This window comes from Fistularia commersonii, chromosome 22 (genome assembly GCF_037954325.1).
Source record: "Fistularia commersonii isolate RoL2024-O1a breed Wild chromosome 22, RoL_Fcom_v1.0, whole genome shotgun sequence".
NCBI lineage: Eukaryota > Metazoa > Chordata > Actinopteri > Syngnathiformes > Fistulariidae > Fistularia > Fistularia commersonii.
The window spans coordinates 4,646,122-4,667,052 of record NC_141305.1 but is presented as its reverse complement, the minus strand read 5'-3'; the positions used below and the strand labels follow the sequence as shown (position 1 = coordinate 4,667,052).

The following is a 20,931-nucleotide window of genomic DNA, read 5'->3' as shown; positions in this document are numbered from 1 at the left end:
GAAATGATAGAAAATAATCATCTCGCTATCATTTTGGGCACTTTGACATTTTCTTTTGTACATTTTTAATGTTTTTTCCAGAACTACTTTGCAGGTATTTAGGTTGATTTTATCTTTGAAGGGCGGCTAATTGAAACGAATGTACTCACCCTTGAATCTGAAGACACCGTGTAAATTTGATGAGCGAGGTCAAAGTTAAAAACAGAAGTAGGTGTTTTTAATAATTCAAGACTGGATGTGGACATTAAAATGGATTGTCGCCGTGTGATATTATAATTCGCAATATCACAGGCATTTATTTAATATTCATGCACATTTTGCTCCGTTTGTTCTTCTCAATAACTTCAGTCTTAATGTCTGGATATAAAAGCGGTCCAATACAGTTCTTGAGATTTTTCTTTTTCTTTTACAAAAAATTCAAAAGTAACAGAAACCTGAATAAGTGTGGTCAACCAAGTTTATTATTTTTTTTTCAAACCTCTAGCAGTAGGTGAACAGGATGTGATGACACACATTCAAACAGAATCTCCAATCACTTCATTCATGTAAATACTGATGCACTTTAAATTTCCCTTTTAATGAATTCTTTTGTGAGGGAAAAAAAAAACACTGCAAAGTTGTCCGTTTGTGGTTCCAACTTGTTTTGGAAAGCTTGAAAAAGAAAAAAAATTAAAAAGAAAAGGACGTTGAAATGTAAGGGAGTCCATCCGTCATGCAAATGCACGGCCACACTGCGCAACACTTGAACCTCACGTAGAAACGCCTCACCTGTGCTATTCAACCACAAAAACAGACACTTTTATCAATAACCAGGTGTGAAATCACGGAGTCGCCATCGAGGTAAAAACCGAGCGGTTTTCCTCAGGAAAACACAAATGAAATTTTTTTTTTTTTTTTTAACCAGCACTCAATATTCAGACACCAAAACTAGAAAAGAAGGTCTACAAATGCATATAAAAAATGTTATCACAACTGCTTAAATTAATGAATAAAAAAATTATATCCAAGTGTAATAAAAAAAAAAAAAATAGGCAATAAACTCAAAGGAGTATTTGCTGGTTTCCTGAGAATTTAGTTAAAACTACAATAATACTAATAGCTGTCAGAATGGAAAAGATCTTTTTAAAAAAGGGCAAAATGATACAAAAGGAAATGAAAAAAACAAAACAAAACGACACAATTAGCAACGTTACAAACGACCAACACAACTTATATCCTATGTACTGACCCGGGAGCTGCTGTGAGCAAACAGCGATGCTGAAACGGCTAGCACGCGGCGCTGTCCCCGCGCTCCTCGCCACCACGGCTGATTGTCTCGATCTGGTGCGTTTGGCGTGCCGAGGCGCTCGGGGTCGAGCCCGGGACGCCCCCGCCGAGACTTCGGAGAGGGGGAGGGGGGGTTACCGGTCGTAAAACCCCGCCTCGGTCCGGCGGCCGGCGGTCGTCCCGACTGCATACTTAGCGTCGTGGAACAAGTGCTGGCGTTCCACTGACAGTAGCTTGTGTGAGAGGTGCGGCGGTACGAGAGCACAGACTCTGAGTGCTCGGAGTCTCAGTGCTGACTTCTTAGAATGAGAGAAAATGCCCAAGGACGTGAGAAAACTACAACACTACTACCCTTTATAGAGTTTAAATAAAGGCAATATTGCACAGAATAACATAGTTAATATGTTACTAAAAGAAATGTACATAGTTTAAAAGTCAGTCCCTTCTCTTTGCAATCCAGTCCCTGCCCTTTTCTCTGCTGCCGTAGGGGCTAAGCTCAGCCTCTCTTCTTCTGTGTGTGTGTGTGTGTGTGTGTGTGTGTGTGTGTGTGTGTTACGACCCGTCAGGAGGTCCGTGGCGGCGCTCGCCGAGGGAAAACGCAAGTGCCGAAAAGTCCCGCTCGGGTCCGGAGCGTTTAAATCTCGCCTTACGCTGGCGGATGCTGCGGGAATAAATTACAAAAAAAAAATTGAAAAATGGGCGGACCGGATTTGAAATACAGGGAAGTCAAGAGTCTGCCAGGGAAAGTTAATATCAACATGAATGAATGATTGCAAAAATGACAGAATATTCTATATCTATGAGAAAAGTTATTTCACTTGGGAGATTTAGACACGGTTCCTCCCTGGTTTGGTGATGAACGGTCGATTTTCTCAGAATTGATCAGATGGACAGATTTTTTTGGGGGTGAATTGGATCCCGCGCAAGAAACTGTTGTTGCAAAACTGGATAGCTGCGATACACTCCCGCCATATTATTCACGTGACTATAATCCTAATAACATCGCAAAAAGAAAAGCAGCTGTTGTCGGCGCACGTAGACAATGACAGGAGATAGGAGAGCGGCGACACGGGAGCGTCGCTGCGAGGGCTAGCACAGCCGACGCGAGAACAGAAAAGGATGTCGCGTTCTAATGGTTTTCCTGACTCGACTGCTCATGTCAAAGATCACTCTTCTGAAAAGTAAAAAAAAAAAAAAAAACAAAAAAAAAAACAGACAGGCGCCTCGCCTTGCCCTGTCTCAGAGTACTTAAGGTCGTCTGATAGCTTAGAGGACAATGGGCCGTCTCCGCGGAGGGTGAAGAGCGCAGCCATTTATTTCAACGCAATATCCCGCACAATAACCACAACAGCACAAAAGACGGACCCGCTGGAGAAGCGCAGTTAAAGCGACTGGCCAGAGAGACACATCTCTTTGAAAAGAAAAAGAAAAAGAAAAAAAAAATAAGTGTGTTCTTTCTGGCTGCTGACAAAATTTTTGTTTTCTTTCTCCAATTCCCCAGATCGCCGCCGGGGCCTCCCTCACACTTAACGCTTCTGTCTTCTCATCAAACAGCAGTGTTTTAACGTCTAAACGGCGAGCGGCCTGATCGCTTTATGGGGGGTCTCTTTGTCCCAGCGGTAAATTAGAAAACACGGGATGGTTCAGATCCATTTTTGTAATGGCTACATGACTCAGCCCACTGAAGCTATTTCAAGCCACCTTTGTTTTCTTTTGAGTTACGCATGAAAAACTAAAAAAAAAAAATGGAGTAGAAAAAAAAAAAATGGAGTAGAATAGTCGGCCTGCCTTGACTTGGATTCGGCTGAAATCCCAGTATTACACTTCCTGGCAGCGAGGCGTCTTCCTGCTGATAGAATTCCGCTCCGGTTTAATTGGACGGGTTGGCAACTCCACATCCTCCTCCTCCTCCTCCGAGCGCAGCGCTTCACTAATACTGCCTCCGACGGCAACACAAACAGTCCCGTTTGACGCGCTCCGTCCTACCTGGCGTGCCCGCTCACACTCACACTCTAAGAATCCGTGTCACTCTCACTCGTTACTCGCTTCAGACTAATGGTTTCGCCTCGTGCGACGATGGTTATACTACTTCAAAAACCAAAAGGTACGGCGCATCTGCGGCGGGGGAACGACGAGAAACGGGCGCACGTGTTTGTGCGAGAGAAGCTTTGGTTGGCGTAGGCGCTCGCATACCGAATGATATCGTTCACCGATAGTGACGGATGCGGTCATTGGACGCTGCGCGTTGATATGACGCCATGTCATCTGTTGATTACCCTGTGCTGTTATTCCAGCACAGCTGACGTTCTAATCGGATTAACGGCGGTGTATCGTCGGTGAATATCGGTTCGATTTTGTTTTCCCCACAAAACTGCGGAAAGACTTGACACGCCTCCGTCTGTCGCAGTTTGATGAATAATTCCTTCGCGTGAAATGACAGTCGGGAGCCGAGGAGAACTCGACGAGGGATGGGAGCGACTGCTGCAGGCAGTGTTGTGACCTTGCCTGCAACCTTTAGATTTGAATTTGTTCTCTTAAAGAGACAATACGGGAATGGGTCGGCGAAAACAAAAAAAAAGGGGTCTGTTTATGTAGCTGAAAATTTTAAAGTCAATGACTGTTCGGGATCGGGTGACGTTTGGTACGAAGCAAAGTGGCCCCTTGTGTTGCATACTTACGCACACCATTAATGAAAAGCATGGACTGTAAACATATACCGCTAATCACTATGGCACTGTTTCATTATTGCTAAGAAGCACAATTATTGGGTCATAATGGAAGGGTCGGAGAGGTTGTTTCTGGAGTAATAAGCTCTAGCTGGACAAACGACGAGTTACAAAAACCAACTGCAGGCTTTAGGAATTTGGCGGCGCCGGTCTTCGACAGCCGGCCCGGCGGTCCGCTTCGACGTGACCCCGCCACGGCGTGCGCCCTCGTCACGTGTCTGTTTTTCACTCACGGCCGTGGATCCGTTCAAGCCTGCTCTTTGTCGGCCTTCCATAACTGTTCTTTGACCTCCGTGGGCAGGGTGTTGAAGAGGTCCTCCTCCACAACCAGACCGGTTCTCTTGAGCTGCCTGCATTCGCCCAGCTCCACCGGTAGGCACTCCAGTCGATTGCCTCTCAACTCCAGCTGGGTCAGTCCGGTCAGCTCTCCGAACCGCGACGGCACCGACTGCAGGCAATTGTTTCCCAAATTCAAAGTGCGAAGTTTCTTGCACTGGAACAGCTCGTTGGGCAGGTTCTCAATCTTTGTGTCAAGTCGGACGAATTGGGGAAGAAGAAAACACGGACGGGTTACAAACATGACAAATATGTTCAGACGTGAATATTACCAGGTCGACGGCGCAAGAGAGATGAAACAAAACCGTTAGAGGCTAATGATTATTCGGGTACTCACTCTGTTGGCAGTCACCGCCAGGTACTGAAGATTCTGAAGGAAGCCGATGTCCGTCGAGATATAGGTCAGGTTGTTGTGGCTCAGGTCCAGGAATCGAAGCTTTCGGCAATAAAACAACTGGCTGGGAATCTTCTCGATCTTGTTTCTGTTCAGGTAAAGTTTCTCCAGGTTGGTCAGCGTGCCGATCTGGATGGGAATGTAGGCGATCTGGTTATACCAGAGCTTAAGGCAGACGAGCCTGTGAAGGTGCTGGAAACTGATGATCTCCTCGATGGTCTTCAAATTGTTGTCCTTCAGGTCGATCTCCTGCAAATTGTGCAAGCTGAAGATTGAGTGCGGTATGCGTTCGAGATCGCAGCGAATGAGCTCCAGTTCGGTCAGGTTCACCATCTTCTTCAAACTGTTGAGCACCATCAACTTGGTGCCTTCGTTGTTGATGGAAAGTTTCTGGAGGTGCATGCCCACATCAGTCACCACCTGAGGTAGCTTGGTGAGATTGCTCTTTAGACGAAGAACTTTGAGCCTCTTGAGCTCCCGGAGGCCGTCGATGACGATGTAGCGGTTGTTCTCGGCGCTGAGGTTCCCCGTTAGGTGAAGCTCGCTCAAATTCTTCAGACTGTAAATCCATAAGGGAATCTCTTTGATGTCAGTGAACTTGATGTGCAGGGACTTCAAATTCTCCCGCAAGAACGCCAAGGCCGGGGCTTCGATTTTGGCCGGGGTGTGGTAGAGCCACATTTCGCGCAGGTTGACCAGCTGAGCGATGATCGGGGGAATCGTTACGTCAGGGATGAGCTCAAGTTTAAGGACTTCCAGCTCCATCAAGTCAAATACTGTGTCTGGAATGCCGCTCAGCATAAAAAGGTGCAGCTCCAACTTCTCCTGAGAATTCTTCGTTATCCTCTGCCTGAGTTTGTCCAGTGTCCACTCGTTGTTGAGGTTGAGCTGCCTTAGCTTATTTTCGCTTACTTCCGAGAGGAACACGGCAAACCGCTTAGAGTACAGAGGGTCATACTGATCGATCATGTGCAACATAAACGCAAAGTCATTCTTGACATCTGGTATGTCACTGTAGCTGCTCTCTTCCCGTATTGACTCGAAGGAATACTTCTTGAGAGAGCGTCGAAGCATCCAGCAGAGAGTGTACATGCAGATCAAGCCATACACCACGACTAAGCTAATATAAAAACAGGCCAGGATTTTAAAAAGTGTCGCCAGTGGATGAGCGCAGCGGTAAATGCTGTAGCCCGTGAGGCTCTCGATGTCCACGGAACAGTCCACGCTGAACTGAATATCGTGCACGTAATATCCGGTGTAGCAGATGATCAAAATGAACTTGATGACCTTGATGATAGTCTGGCGAATGTACAGCCTGTACACGATGTCTCCCTCCTCCACGTGGATGCGGAACTTTTTCACTTTTTCAAACAGAGCCTTGGCCTGCTCGCCCTCTTTCTTGTCCAAAACCCCGGTTTCCGTTCGATCGACGATGCCCTGCTCGAAGCGCGTCTTTGTCCTTTGGAGCATAGGGACGCTCGCTTCGACGTCCTCGCTGATAACGGACTCTTTGTGCTCCATTGAGCCGTTCATTTTCATAGGTTTCGGATCGCTCTCTTCCACCACTGTCTCGGACAGGGCCCTCGTGGTCCACGGGGAGTCGAAGCATTTTAGCAAAATAGATACAAAGTGCTCTAGTTTGGAGCTAGTCCGAGGGAACTTGAACCAAAAATTGCTGCAAGCGAGGAAAATCAGGGTGTGAAGTAATACAAGGTATGGGAAATACTTGGCGAACCAGTGCAATCGGTTCTCATAGCACACAGCATCCACGTAGTTGTACTGGTGGCGGTCGAGGTCATACTGAATCCCTTTAGGCTCCACGAAAAGGGACGCAGAGATTGTGGCATTTAGGTGTCTCTTGCAGGTCTGATTGACGACCCATTTGCAGGGCAGGCAGATCATCTTGTCCTGGGTGACCTGCAGAGTCCCACCGAATACCGAGATCATGAGCATAACAATGGAGATGTAGTCCGTGAACACATCCCACCATGGCTTCAGGATGCGGTACGCAGGCTGTGTGTCCACAAAGTACCGCAGCTCAGTGATGGGGATCATGGTTTATCTGAGGAACGACAGAAATGCAAATTTGAGACGATATTCGCTATTCCCGGGCAAGAGATCCTGAATCACTTCAAACTGGAGCCTCATCAATACTGGTATAGTGGACCTGACGCTGGGACCCATAGGAGATGCCCTTTGGGGTTGGGCCACCATCCGTCACCAACGACAGTCATTTTGATCTGTCTTGACCTCAGCATTTTGGCACAACAGTTTGAACAAAGCAGTCGTACCGGACAAACAATGTCGGTTAACTGTATTAAAACGATCTCCCCGGTGGCATCTCCGATTGCATTTCATTGCTCGGCGGGTCCATATCAGACAACAGTGAGCTCAGTTTCGGTAACTGGGTGATACCTGCCGAGACAATTAGCCGACCTATATCATTTTAACTCCCCCTTATACCGTGATGTCGAGATCTTATACATTTCCCCGTCTCAAAGTATATCATCGAACAAAAATTAACACCACAATGCCGACAAACAAAGTCGAGCAATCTGCGCATTTAACCCTGCACTTGACGACGACCAAGCTAGTCAGGAATGATGGAGATCCTTGCGTGTTGTGACACTAACTAACTTAGATAAATGACAATATACATTGACATGTTACAGGGATAGAAAACAAAACCACTATCTATTATTGTAGATATTCGCCTTGGACTCAACAGCTCAATTTTCCCCGATATGACATATAAAAGCAAAAGCATGTTACGGGGAAAGGCTCACTACCTTTAGACGGTTCAGAATGTTTCCCTTTTAAAATGGACCGTATTTGAGGTCGGTACCGTCCGCCAGCTACCGTGATGAAAGGGACATTAATCCCACAATAAGAGAGACTTGATGTTCTTCATCACAGATTCCCATCCTCTAGTAAATGATTTTGAACAGCCCGAATTCCAAATACATTCCAACTGCAATACCTTTCACTTGACTCGCGTGATGCAGCTCTGTTTTTTTTCATAGTTGACAATAGTTGTTGAACTCAGTCAGCCTGGAAAGAAACATGACTGACAATGAGCGATGGAAGTGGCTAATATCTATCTGATACTGCTGACACAACCACGGCCGAGCGTTTGATAAATGCTTTAACAGGAGGTAAAAGATCATGTGATAAAGGACTGCGCAGTTAAGATTTCTTTGTTTCAGTGGCAAAGAGGGTACGACAGCTGACACCAAACCACAGTAAAATGTTGGTTCTGAGCCAGAATGTCATCGCCCCTTCACCGATATACAATGAAAACTGTCGTTAACACACAGGAATATAAACGATAAATAAAAGACAGTCCCAAAGGAATGGAAAAGTTGCTCTACTTACACACCCCAGCCGTATGCGTGCTAAGTTGCTCCATGCATTAAGAGCGAAGACCGATCCACAGCGGCTCCACTGCCGTACATTGGCGCCAGATAAAGCCTCCCAAATCAACCCCCCTGGCCTTGTGTGTGTGCGACACACCCAGCATGTAGCTCAAGAAGTCACTCTTCTAAAGATGATGTTCCGTTTTGGCTTGTTTAACCCAAACAACACACCCGCCGGCGGAGCCATCTTGCTCTCTTGCTCTCTATTCTTAGCCGTTTCCGTTAATAATACCCAGAGTATTGTCTGTGGGGGCCTTGAGAAGCACCTCCCTTGACCTTCAGGAGGAGATCCTGTTTACCTTATAGAAACTGCTGTCTCCAACTACTTGTCTCCCTGGAATACTCAGCCGTCACCTTTTACATCCCCCGCCGCCCCCCGAACACGCACCTACACATACAAAACTAGGATGGGGAGTTGGCAATCATCACAGGCTGTACTTTGTTAGGAAATTGTAAATGGGAGGACACCTACTCAGATTCTTGGCCAAACAATCATATTTAGACTGGCTCAACTTCAGAGCACTTCACTTCTCGCACACACAGCGGGTTTTTTTTTTTTTTTTTTTTTTTTTCAGAAGTGTGGCTTGCCTTTGTCTAACTAACACAGTGTTGCCATTTATAAATTAATAATAATAATAATAATAGTAAAATGCTGACCGGTTTGAAGACGTTATCTGTGCTCCAGTGTCTGACGTTGTCGCAGGTGGACGAGCCACTCTTTGTGTGTCCATGAGTCTTCATGGACTTTTGCCCCGGTTATTGCCATCGGGGTAAAATATTGAATCTGCGGGGGAAAGGGTAAAGGGGGTGGGCAAAAAAGCAGAAAGTGATTCAGTTAACTGTGGTTTGGAAATGACATGATAACGTGTACCACAAACAGTAATCACATCCATAATCTGTCACTGATTCAAGTCGCGGCTAAAAGCAAGACCGTTACTTTACACGTTAAGTGCCCACTTAGTGTCGCTCACATTAGCATTGGGACCCCTTTGTCATCCGCTACGAGGCAGGGCAGGCTCCTTAAACTGAAAGCGAACGTTTGTGTTTGCCACCTTTTTCCCCTTCCTTCGACTGGTATAAAATGTCGACATTCACACTTTTAAGGAAACGTACTTATATCCGAGAAATGTCTTGTTTTTAGCAGCGCCGTTGGGTAACACACTACTAGCAAACTAAGCTAGAGGTTGTGTTAGCTATTAAGCTAACGCGGCTACATGTTTACCACCGGCTCTTTTGTGTCATCTGAAGTTCAACTTAACGGTATATCATGGCGAACGCTGACACGGCAGTGGCAGTGGCACATAGGGAAACCGCGAAATAGCACAAAGTCGACTGACTTACTATGTTCGGTTGGCTCTTTAAAAAAAAAATCCCGGAGAACTGCAACGGGTATATTTTGTAGTAAGTTGTGGTTGCTAGCGGCTCATGATGCTAGTTGTTGTTTATCATGCGCCGCTGACGTTCCCCGCCAGGCCGATAGGTGGCAGTATGCAGCCGCAAATAGCCGTAGAAGAAGAAACCATTTGTTATGAGATGCTCTTACTTGTCAGGGAAAGGGAAACAACGTAGTTTGCTTTGAAGATCGTGTATTTGGAATTCGGACATGTTATCATCTAACTTTTTGCGAAGTGTACGCCCACACAGGGTGTTGTTTCACTCCACATGTCAGGTGGAGAATCGAGCGGCCGCTTTTAAAAGCGTCTGCTGTCCAGTGAACAGCAGCTTCCTGAAGAAGGACATCGGACCAAGGGCCCTGGAGAAAGACAGCGAGAGGATCTGCTACATCAACATGGTTAGATCAGTCAGGAACTTTTGTGTGGGCACAATCAAACTGGACTGCTGGAATTGCAAAAAAGCTCTTGACAAAACACCTGCATTCTTCTGCTGGTCATGTAAGATAGTCCAACCCCCTGAGGAAGGGACGTCATTTTTCACCATCATGGACTGGTATGTGCTTCCCCCTCCTTGTCTGACCTGCACATTTAAATGTCAGTGAACAATCTGCTCATGTTTGGTGTGTGTCGCCTCCTCCTCCAGCGATCAAACGTTTGGACTGGACACGCATAAACTGCAGAGGAGATACTTGGAGCTCCAACGGTCCCTCCATCCTGACAACTTCAGCCAGAAATCCGTGGTAGGCAGCTGTTTGTAAGTGAAACCTAAGCAGAGATCAGACTGATTTATAGTTTTGTTACAGTTTATTACAGCGATGGACAAATTCAAAACTTGATAATTGAGTTTGTTGAAAGGTATTTATCATCTGGCAGAAAAAAATAAATAAATAAACAAGCAAAGGCAAGATGTAATCAATCGCTCCTGTGAGGATTACAACAGCAAACATATTTATATAGAAGTTACAAGCAGCTACGTTACTAACTGCATTATGTAAAATAGACAGTTTTCACATTATTTAAATAGTATGACATGCTGAAGTTGAAAGATCCATTAATAATCATCACTGTCAGGTGCTTTTGAACTTCATGCAGTTCAATTCAAGAAAACCCAAAGGCAGCCATTGGTTGAAGTTTTTGTCGCCTGAGATTTGGTAGCGAATATTTTCGACACGCGATCAAACATTGACTCTCCCGAATATTGCCGCAAGTCTCCGGTGCCTTTTGCTATTAAAGCTCAGCCCGTGCTGCGCGCTCCACATCAACTTGTCTGAGTGTTCCACCTCGTCCGACACGTCAAAATGCCATTATCTGGAATACATCAAGTGATAATATTTCAAAATGCCCATTGATTATAATCCATGTACCATAAAGGTCAGCCCGGTGTTGCTGTGTCACATCCCATTCTGTTTAAATGCCTCTGAATATCAGGATATTTATATCCTCATCGCCAAGTCCGATTGTGTGAGTGGGGAGCACTGGCTACGAATCGGCATCAAAATCGGTATAGGGCAGGAAAAATCTTTACAAATCAACTTTCTCCATGTGAAAGCTGGAGACAGAGGGAAATGCAATTGTCTGCTGTGTGGAAAACCTTCATCTCCCGTGCACTGTTCCCTGTCTGCAGGGGTAAAAATAAAGATGTATGATAGTAACAGATCACCTCACTTTAAGAGACTTCAAGGGGGAAATAATTGCTTCCCAGAATGAGGTCTCTGCGGGACTTTTTGGTTAAATATGTCGGGACAGACAGTCAGACCTCAAAAACTGGTAGATTTAAATATATAGTGGATGCCTTTAAGTCGACGCCAGTCTGATAGACTTTACCCTGTGTTTGTTGTCAATAACGCCACAAAATAAACTCCCCCGAATCAACTCCGTCTTTCAGTGACTTCAACTGACAGATAAATCCAATTAAGAATAAATCGGCCTCCGAGGGTTGCCAAATCAGACAGAAGGTTTCCATCCCTATCAAAAGAGAAAAACGTCCAGATTCAATTAAAACCTGCCTTTTGAAAAAAATGATATGAAATTGATAGATTTCCCAAGCACGCCTTCGTAAACCACGCATCAAGGGACACGACGGAAGTTAACAATTCAACTTTGTTGTAATTCTAACGTCTCACCTTTTAGTTCTCGACATTGTACAGATACTAATTCTTGTTTCAAATAGCATTTTTTTTGTCGCTACTTCAAATATTTATATCCTGATGGTTTCCCATGTCATTTTGACTATTTTTTTTATATATTTTTGCATATCTTATGTCATTTTTTATTTTTGAATTATTATATACAATAACTACACAGTTGTTTATTATTATTATTATTATTATTATCATTATTATTATTATTATTATTATATTCGAATTAGAAAAATTAAATAAATAAATAAAAATAATTTAAATAAAAGTAATAATTCGAATTATTCAAATTATTATTTTCTCACTTGAAACTCTGGCACAACAATTTCCTTCGGGATGAATAAAGTTGTTCTCATCTCTCATCTCATCTCATTTGGTGTACTTATTATTTGGTGACTGTTTAGATCAGTCATTATTTTTATTTAATATCTGCTGATATGGGGGGGGTTATGCCTTTTCCTTTTTTTAATATTATAGTAGAACAACTACGAAGGTCATTATTATATTTGAATTATTATTATACATTATATACTTTCTTGACTGTTTTGACTAAATACTTTCTTGTACTTTCTTGTCTGTCATTTACTATAATATACCTGTGATTTGGGGGTTTATACTCCTTGTATGTTCACATTTTTTAATATAATAGTTATAATAACTATATAGTATTAACACTTTTATATATGTAATAGTTTTAATAATATATATAAATTGTTTTTTTAAAATTATCTAATGTACTTTATTGACGGTTTAGTTTACTCATAATTGTTATTTAATATCTGCAGATTTGTGGCTTTATACTCCTTGCATTTTCGCATGTTTTTTTTTTTAATAAGATAAATGTACTTAGTGAAAAGTAACCTGGATGCAGACAGTTTATCAATATATCATCCAAGTAACTTAACAAAACCACCTTTATGAACAGGAATCCTATTGTAAGCACCCAAGGGGAACATATTTGTTCTAAGCCTCCCAAAATCTGAATGATTCGGTGAAACAGTGTCAGCGGTACTTGTTGAAGTGAGACGACGTTCCAGTCGAAACCACTCGGATGTTCTAGCCAAACAGACGTGGATGCACACGGCGACGTCATAACAAGAAAGCGAAATCCAGTTCCCCCTGTGTGACCTCACAGCTTCCTGTGAAATATCACATGACCTCACGACCTCTCCGCTGACAACACGTCCAACACTATAAACGCGCGTCATTAACAGTCGGGTTGGTATTTAAACCTCGTAATTGCAGTGAAAACAAAAGAAGTCCGACAGATGGACTTGAAAGACGTTGACAGCGGCGAATGGCGAGGGAGGAAGGGGAGGCGCATCCTGGTCCCGTTTGTCATGTCTGGCCCTTTCTGGCAGCCAGCTGTGGGGAAAAGAAAAAACAAAAAAACATCAGTGGGTTTGACAGACAACTTTGACGGCAGCGAACGCTGTGGGAGAATAAAACTCAGAGTTAGAGAAAGGTCAGGTAACACAGTTTTAAGAATTCTTTTTATTAAAAAAAAAAGAAAGAAAACAAGCGGCCAAACAAAAGCCGGCACTGGAGGCCTCGAACGTCTCCGACATGTCTGAGGTCGCAGATGCGAAGGAATCAAACTGGACTCGGGATAAACCTGAAAAACCTGAAAAGAATTCGCCTCTTGGCTCTTAATTCAAGCGGGAACTTGTGACCTGGAAGATTCGTAACTCTGTCAAAGACCAAAACAGTTAAAATAATTACAATTGATGAAATGATAGGCATGTCAGGTTGTCACCCCTGTTAAAAAAAAAAAGAAAAATCTAGATTTATATTAAGAAATGACATTCGCTACTCTGTCGACTTGGAATGTAGACATAATGGAAAAAAGGACGTTTTCTCGTTGCAATTGGACAGCAGAACCGTGGACCTCATATCCTAGAGCCACCAAAGCTCTCACTCCGAAGCAGGAGCATTTCACGGTTCCATAGGAATTCATGTGACCCAGGCGCTTCCCGATTGCTAGAATTCATAAGCCGCGCCCGTTGCAAGATGCTTCTTGCGGACTGCCGAGTGCCATTCATAAAAAACTGTCGCGGTCGCTGATCAGCACTTTTCTCTCGAGAAAATCGACAGTAGCAGCAAGACATGGACCGACGAACAGGTCCGAGCGTTTCTGGCCCGCAACAAACGGATTCCAGGACTCGCAGTCAAATCAGTCATTTTCTCCAAAATAAGTGCGGTGTTAGCTAGTGGTGTGGTTCTTCAAACAAAGGGAGAAGATAAAAACATTCCCATGTTATCATTCCTGCCGTGATCACCGGCAACTTAGCTCTCACCTTAGCTCACACCTGGTTTACTTTCAGGTGCGGCGCTTCAGGTGCACGTCGCACAACAAAACCTACCGCGATTCCCCTGGATGAGGCTAGTTACTTGAGCTAAACTCCAACTTCTAACAAAACGGGCTAATATCTACACTTGTCGTTGAAATGTGACTGTTCATGAGGGGATAGCCCCGAGGCCCGATATCCGTCTCGCTTCTTGTTTTGGACGATCTCAATCGCCGCTGCGAAAACGAATATATTTTATTAGCCGTCTTTTCGCCACTTCAAATGGGCTGTCTACGGGTTCACAACCGAGACGATTTGAAAATGTCACAGAGAAAAATACCCGGTATCCTGAAACACCAAGCAATTTGAAGCTTCTTATATATATATATATATATATATATATATATGTATATATCTTTAGCAGTAGATAAGAAATAGTGTACAGAAATGTTCCCACTATCTAGCCCCCTCCTCCCTCCCCTTGCGGCTCATTAGAAAACCCCATGGCGGCGCGGGGAAAGCCGGCGTCACGAGTGCGAGGAGGAGCAGAGGCGCGGCACTCGCAGCGTCGTTTATTCTGCACGCCGAGGAGCAAAAACACGACGCGTAAACTTGTCATGACGTGAAAAGAAAGCTTAACAGGATTCGGCGAGGCGGGGGGTTGCTGAGTGGGAGTGGGATTCCCGGACAGACGCAGCCTGTCCGTTACTTTAACGACTGTGTTTTGTTTATCAGCACCTCTGGCCATTTATTTCTTAATTAGACATCTTCCCGCCTCAGGGGTCTTCAGAATATATAGAAAGCTCATTACTTAGGCTGTCATTACAGCAGCGGCTCTGTGCGTGGGGCCCACCGGCCGCTCCTTGGAACTATTGATTTTTCCCACGAGCTGACGAATCCGATTACTTGTCGAATTTGCTCGGATCTGTCAACCGTCTTCCGGGTATTTTTTTTTTCCTGCACGCGTGGCTTTCCCACCATCTTTTGTGTACGTCCTGTGTCCGAACTTTTGCTTTCTCCCAAAATAGGGTGGTATACACTCTGGACGACTTGGCGGAAAATATCTTGATATTCAAGAGGGACGTTTCTCTACTGAATACATGTGAAAAATCGTGACAGTGATGAAGATCGACAAATTTGCCGAGGTAGCCCTGTTATGTAATGGTGAGAGGTTCAATTTCTGCATTTTGATAAAAGAAAACTGAATGCAGCATTTAGAAATATAAAAAAAAAATAAATAAAAAAAACAATATTCATACCAGGGCTGTCAAAATGGGTGCATGAATCTAGATTAAATTGTTTGTATTATTAACTTGTTAACTTTTTTTCACACAATTACTCATCACTCAAAATCTAATTCCTAGGTAGGATTGGTGTGCCGCTACTTTTTTTTTAGGGGGGGTATACTTTTCTGTCATATCTTGTTCATTTCCAGCCGTGTTCCTGATAGTTTTTCAGATAAATGACTCCAAATATTCAGGTAAGCTGTTAAAATAAAAGTTAAGGCAAAGGGTTACCTTTCTTTTTTTCCTCTTTTGAAAATGCATTAATTTACAGGGGGATTGCAGATAAACAAAATCAGATTTTTTTTCAATGCAAACGATAAAATGATGTGTCAATTTCCAGTGTTCGAAAATCGAAAATTCAGATAGGCAAGTGCATATATTGCCATTCCCTTGACAGGAATGACAAGTGGTTAAAAAATAACAACCTTGGATATAATTCAGTTCAACTGTTGTCTAAATGAATATTTGCGTAATGTAAGTCATAAAAGAATCAGACTAATACAAATTGGTTTCTCAGCTGTTTGAAAGCGTGGTTGTGAATTCAACCTGTGGCGGCTGGGAGAAAAACTCAAGATAAAACTTTTCTTTTCGCAGACGGAGCAGGAGTATTCCGAGCGTCAGTCGGCTCTTGTCAACAAAGCATACCAGACTCTTCTTAAGCCTTTGAGTCGCGGTCTTTACATGGTGAGTTTGAACTCCCCAACTGAACTTCTAATGAGTGGTTTGCTTCCTCCACGCCTGCAGTCTTTGACAATTTGTTTTGAAGTTACATCTTCACCGCCTGACAGTCAAGAGTAACGACGTGCTTTAACAACAAAAAAAAAAAAAAAATACAATAAGACAATGAGCTTGAAGTATCCGCATTGTGCGCTTCAGCTGGAGCTGCGGGGGATGCGTATCGAAGACGGCACAGACGCCGGCGCCAATCCCGAGTTTCTAATGGAGTTGATGGAGATCAATGAAAGCCTTGATGAAGCGCAGACTCCCGAGGAAGCCGATAAGATCGGCCGAGACACAAAAGGTAAACTCATACCGCACATCTGCTTCATTCATCGAGCGGAGTCCTGCCGAGAGATTCTTTCAGACGGCCCGTCATCAGATGGTGTGATGAACGAGCCCGGTCACTGACTGCGTCGTGATTTCCCCTTCGAACGGCATCTGATGGTCCAGACGTGGGCGTGGCACTCGGTCTTTACATCCAGACGTAGATCTTTGTTTAGGTGATCCTGATGACCGGAAAGAGGGAGGAGAATCTTTTTTTGGATTGCCTCATAAATGAAAGTATACCGATGACTGATCCGGTTGGCCAGAGCAGGCTGGCCCACCTCAACAACTTCATTCATTCATTCATTCATTCATACATTCATTCATTCAGTCACTCATTCTTTATCTATGATAGGCTCTACGACCCAATTTCATCTGTCATTGGGTGAGAGGCGGGGTTCACTCCGGATCAATCATTGGACCTCTTACGGAGACATCCAATCATTCACTCTCTCACTCGTTCATTCTCAGAATCACAATCCTCAGGTTGGATTCAAAGTCAGAATCCCAAGTTGGACCTTCTTGCGGTGAGACGCTAACTTCTGCGCCGCCGTGCCGCCCTGCGTTCACACTTCACAGTTAGCACGATAAAAACCGCCAACCATTCGCAGCTATCCAGCAGAAGCGTTTGTATACGACCGATCTCCGTCATCCCAACATAGTTGGTGGTGAAGAGACGCTTTTTTTTTCGCATTAAAAGAGAAACAACTTATACTTAGGGTAAAAACTCAAATTTTATCCACAACATTTACATAGATTCAGCCAGGAACTTGCAGTAATGTACCCAAAAGTAACGAAAAAGCCTTTTTGGAACAGGAGACATCACTTGAACATCTTACCTGGGAGAATCGAGTAAATAACAGCTTGAAAAATAAATTGAGAAAAAGAAAAAAGGAAGAAAAAAAAAAAATATATATATATATATATATATATAAATAAGGCTCTTACCAGCATCTGGAAGTGGACCCAGGTGCTGTTCAAGACAGAGCAAAGACCAGACCTGAGGGTATTCTTCGGAGATGTCCTTGCCAAGGCGTCTGGGGCCCGGAGGTGGCGAGACGCCAGTCTGGAGAAGCGACGCGAGCTCAGCAGCATAAAGCAGCTCCTCCTGTGTCACCGTCCTTGGACCTTCACAACAATATAAAGTGACTCTAAGCACACAGTCAATGGATTATCCTATTTAGAAGCCGGTAAAAAAAAACCAAATCTAATCAGTCATCTTTTGGTTTTTAATAAAAAAAAAACACCAACTATTTATTTTTTAAAAAGTCGTACCCTCCGCCAATTAGCACACCGACGTCGGCTTCACGGTTATGCTCGATGCCGGTACAGAATTCTCCAGATTCTCAGGTCAGCCGCGCCTATATATCATTAGCGCAGAAATCCGCTTCCGGCATGGATTATCGCAGCGAACCCGCCCGCCCTCCGTCCCTATCGTCTTATACGAGTGGCCGAAACAATGGGGCCGCAAAAAGTCTGCGGTTTCAAATTAAGATGGTATATAAATCTCACGTCGCACCTCAAGACACGATATCTCCCTTTCAGTTCCTCTTCCCACTTTTTTTCCCTGTTCCTCTCCAGTACTTCTTTTTAAGATAGAAAGGCTCAAAAATCCTGATATCGTTTTTTTATATTTATATTATTTCTTTTTCAAGGGGGCTGTCATCTATCCGCCGTCTGCCGAGCCAATATCATTGTGAGACGGATAAAAATCAGTTTGTTTTTTTTCCTGATTTTGGAGGTTCTCAGCTCAGTCCGCTTTGAATTTCCGTGTATTTTCCACAGGGATATTATGTAAAAACATCGGCATCAGCATTAACATGACAACCGCGCGTGATGAAGCCGCGTATCGAGGTTAATAGTTTAATTACTCGTTTATTACCAGCGACGTCAGCCTACCTCGACGTCGAGCTGTTATTTCAACCCTTGTCGATGTCACTTCACTAAAACTCGTCGCCATCCACTCCAACGTGAACGGTCGTCTACAGCAGAGTAATTACGCGACACAAACGTGGGGGAAAAAATGAGTATCGAATAAAATGGACGGTTTGAAGTATAATAGCAGCACAAACCCGAGCAGTCGCCCAGTCCGGCGCAAATGGAGGCCAAGCTGGATTCTGTTTTAATGGGTCTCTCTGGTTTGTGGAAGGAAATAAATACTGCTGTTGTTGCTGTTCATCCCACTGGATATCCCTGTGCCACAACACACTCTGTGTCAGAGGTTCCCGACCTTTTACACACACACACACACACACACACGCACACACACACACACACACACACACACACACACACATATGAGGACGCATACACACCAGAATAATAAATTGATTTGAGAGCTATTATCTATAATGATTGTGTTTTTAACCATTTTCGAATAGCAGGATCTCAAGTTTGTTCATTTAAATCCTGTTAAACTCATTTATATTATTTGATAGTTTTGTTGTATATTTTGTATTCCCTAAATTAAAATGAATGTGCGAGTGTGTATTTTGAAACATATATATATATATATATATATATGTTTCAAAATACACATATATATATATATATATATAAAATACAAAATACACATATATACATATATATATATGTGTGTGTGTGTGTGTGTGTGCATATATACACATATATATACACATATATGTTTCAAAATACACATATATATATAAAATACAAAATACACATATACACACACACACACATACATATATATATGTATGTGTGTGTGTGCATATATACATACATACATATACACACACACACACACATATATATATTTTTTATATATATGTGTCTGTGTGTATGTGTTTGTAATTATACCTACATTTTATTTTATGTATATTTTGTATATACACATCTAAAATTAATGCTTTAAATATGTATGTGTGTGCGTGTGTGTGTGTATTTGTATCACAGTATATCTTTTTTTCCTCTGGGCTGCTCCCTTAAGGAGCCACAGCCAGTTGTTCTCCTCCATCTAACCCTGTCTCTCTCTCTCCAACACACACACACACACACACACACACACACACACACACACACACACACACACACAACACACACTACTAGAATAAAAGTGATTCAAGAGCTATTAACTATAATGATTGTGTTTTTGACCATTTTCTAATAAGATCTCAAGTTTGCTCATATGAACTAATTAATTTTTTTTTTTTAATATATATTTGGGATATTTTGTATACACACATATAAAATGAATAAATGAATGCATATATATGTATATATAATATCTTCTATTATATCGTCTTTTCCTTTGTGCAGGTCTTAAGGGGTCACCACAGCCAATCGTCTTCCTCCAGAGGGTTAGACCCTCTCACACACACACGCGTATACACACACACACACACGCATACACTTCATAAATCTATTCACAATTCAAATTTTGGATTCCATTTCAAATTCCATTTTATGGCAGATGAGGAAGGTGTCTGTGTGTGTGTGGGTCCTTAATGACATATATATATTTCAATTTTGCATTTTTAGCGTGAAATCACTACAGCGCATACAATAATCTAAAATTATCTGTTATTGCCGTGGTTACCAAGAGTAGCTTTTTAGGATTTAATCGGCATTATTATTTTTGTCAGTTTTTCTCATTTCATGCATTGGATGCACAATGAAGCTTTATTTTTATTATTATTATTATTTATTTTTTTCTCTTTACCGCAATCTCATCTTTATTTCAACTGCAATTTAAACAGTCTCTCTCTGCAGTGGGTTCGCCGTTATTCTCTGCAGTAATAAAAATGATGCTGATAATAATAATAATAATAATAATAATAATAATAAAGGAAAAGTGCTGCAGCTTGTTAACGTGCGCAGTGCTCAAACTCCTTCTCCTCCTCACTTCCAGGGAAACTGGCAGGCTTGACGGAGGAGATAGACGCTGCCCTTCATAAAGGTATTATAACCCGACGTTGTGTTGAAACTCTCTCTCTCTTCCTCCCACTCCTTCCTTTGTTTGTTTTGTAATCTCTCCGCCGAAGCTTTGCTTAAAGTCGCTGAGTGAGTCACTGATTGAACTTCTTTGCACTCATCTTCTTCTTCTTCTTCTTCCCCTTCCCTTTTTTTTTTTTTTTTATCAGGAGAGCTCCAAGCTGCTAAGGCGCTGCTCACCCAAATGAAATACTTTGCAAACATTGAAGAGAAAGTGAAAGGAAAACTTTCCGAGTTTATGTAATTTTTTTTTTTTTTTTTTTTTTTTTTTACCACTTCTGACCCATTTTGGGTCAACTCATATTTACACGTATGGGAAGAATTATTTGTAAATCAGGGGGGGTCGTTAATGTACGCGCACTTTGGAAAATAAACACGGCTCGATATACGAGGGTGTATCCATCAGCATTCATCTCATTTCTCCAGACCCAATCACATCCTCTTGTACTTAATGTATCATTAAGTATGACAGAGATCTGTAATTGGCCCCCATTAAAATGCTGCTCGGGATGTTTATATGATTAGCCTGCCAATCCGTTCAGCTCCTGCCCTCATCCAGTTCCCCGGACGGCCTGTAGGGGGCGACATTATACCTGGACGGACCAGTGCTGCATGTGGAACCGGGAGGGAAGTCCTTCATCGAGGGAGACGTCCTTTTGAATTATTGATAGTGGCTTCACGCGGAGCAT

General features: G+C 43.0%; 2 protein-coding genes across 4 annotated transcripts; one reads left to right on the top strand and one right to left on the bottom strand.

The window, feature by feature from the left end:
* Positions 1-442: 442 nt before the first annotated feature.
* LOC147221348 (volume-regulated anion channel subunit LRRC8A) lies at positions 443-9,613 on the bottom strand. Of its 2 annotated transcripts, none has more exons than XM_086170063.1 (4): positions 9,480-9,613; positions 8,796-8,922; positions 4,666-6,784; positions 443-4,515 (listed from the first exon to the last, which is right to left on the bottom strand). In XM_086170063.1, the coding sequence occupies exons 3-4, from the start codon at positions 6,775-6,777 to the stop codon at positions 4,240-4,242; spliced, it is 2,388 nt and encodes a 795-aa protein (XP_086026189.1). In that variant the 5' UTR covers positions 6,778-6,784; positions 8,796-8,922; positions 9,480-9,613; the 3' UTR covers positions 443-4,239. The 2 variants fall into 2 exon arrangements, with proteins under 2 accessions (XP_086026189.1, XP_086026190.1); XM_086170064.1 differs by lacking the exon at positions 9,480-9,613 and adding an exon at positions 9,110-9,363.
* A 13-nt stretch (positions 9,614-9,626) lies between these two features.
* hscb (HscB mitochondrial iron-sulfur cluster cochaperone) lies at positions 9,627-20,630 on the top strand. Of its 2 annotated transcripts, XM_086170065.1 has the most exons (6): positions 9,627-10,085; positions 10,176-10,272; positions 15,839-15,928; positions 16,121-16,265; positions 20,160-20,207; positions 20,392-20,630. In XM_086170065.1, exons 1-6 carry the CDS (start codon positions 9,742-9,744, stop codon positions 20,484-20,486), a joined length of 819 nt encoding a protein of 272 aa, XP_086026191.1. In that variant the 5' UTR covers positions 9,627-9,741; the 3' UTR covers positions 20,487-20,630. The 2 variants fall into 2 exon arrangements, with proteins under 2 accessions (XP_086026191.1, XP_086026192.1); XM_086170066.1 differs by lacking the exons at positions 9,627-10,085; positions 10,176-10,272 and adding an exon at positions 15,012-15,103.
* The last annotated feature ends 301 nt before the right edge of the window (positions 20,631-20,931 follow it).

Coding starts and splice junctions, on each gene's coding strand:
- LOC147221348 (XM_086170063.1), bottom strand. CDS start 6,777: ATGATCCCCATCACTGAGCTGCGGTACTTTGTGGACACACAGCCTGCG. Junction 4,516..4,665: donor TGGCGGTGACTGCCAACAGA/GTGAGTACCCGA, acceptor CTTGACACAAAG/ATTGAGAACCTGCCCAACGA.
- hscb (XM_086170065.1), top strand. CDS start 9,742: ATGTTATCATCTAACTTTTTGCGAAGTGTACGCCCACACAGGGTGTTG. Junction 15,929..16,120: donor TGAGTCGCGGTCTTTACATG/GTGAGTTTGAAC, acceptor TGTGCGCTTCAG/CTGGAGCTGCGGGGGATGCG. Junction 20,208..20,391: donor AGACGCTGCCCTTCATAAAG/GTATTATAACCC, acceptor TTTTTTTATCAG/GAGAGCTCCAAGCTGCTAAG.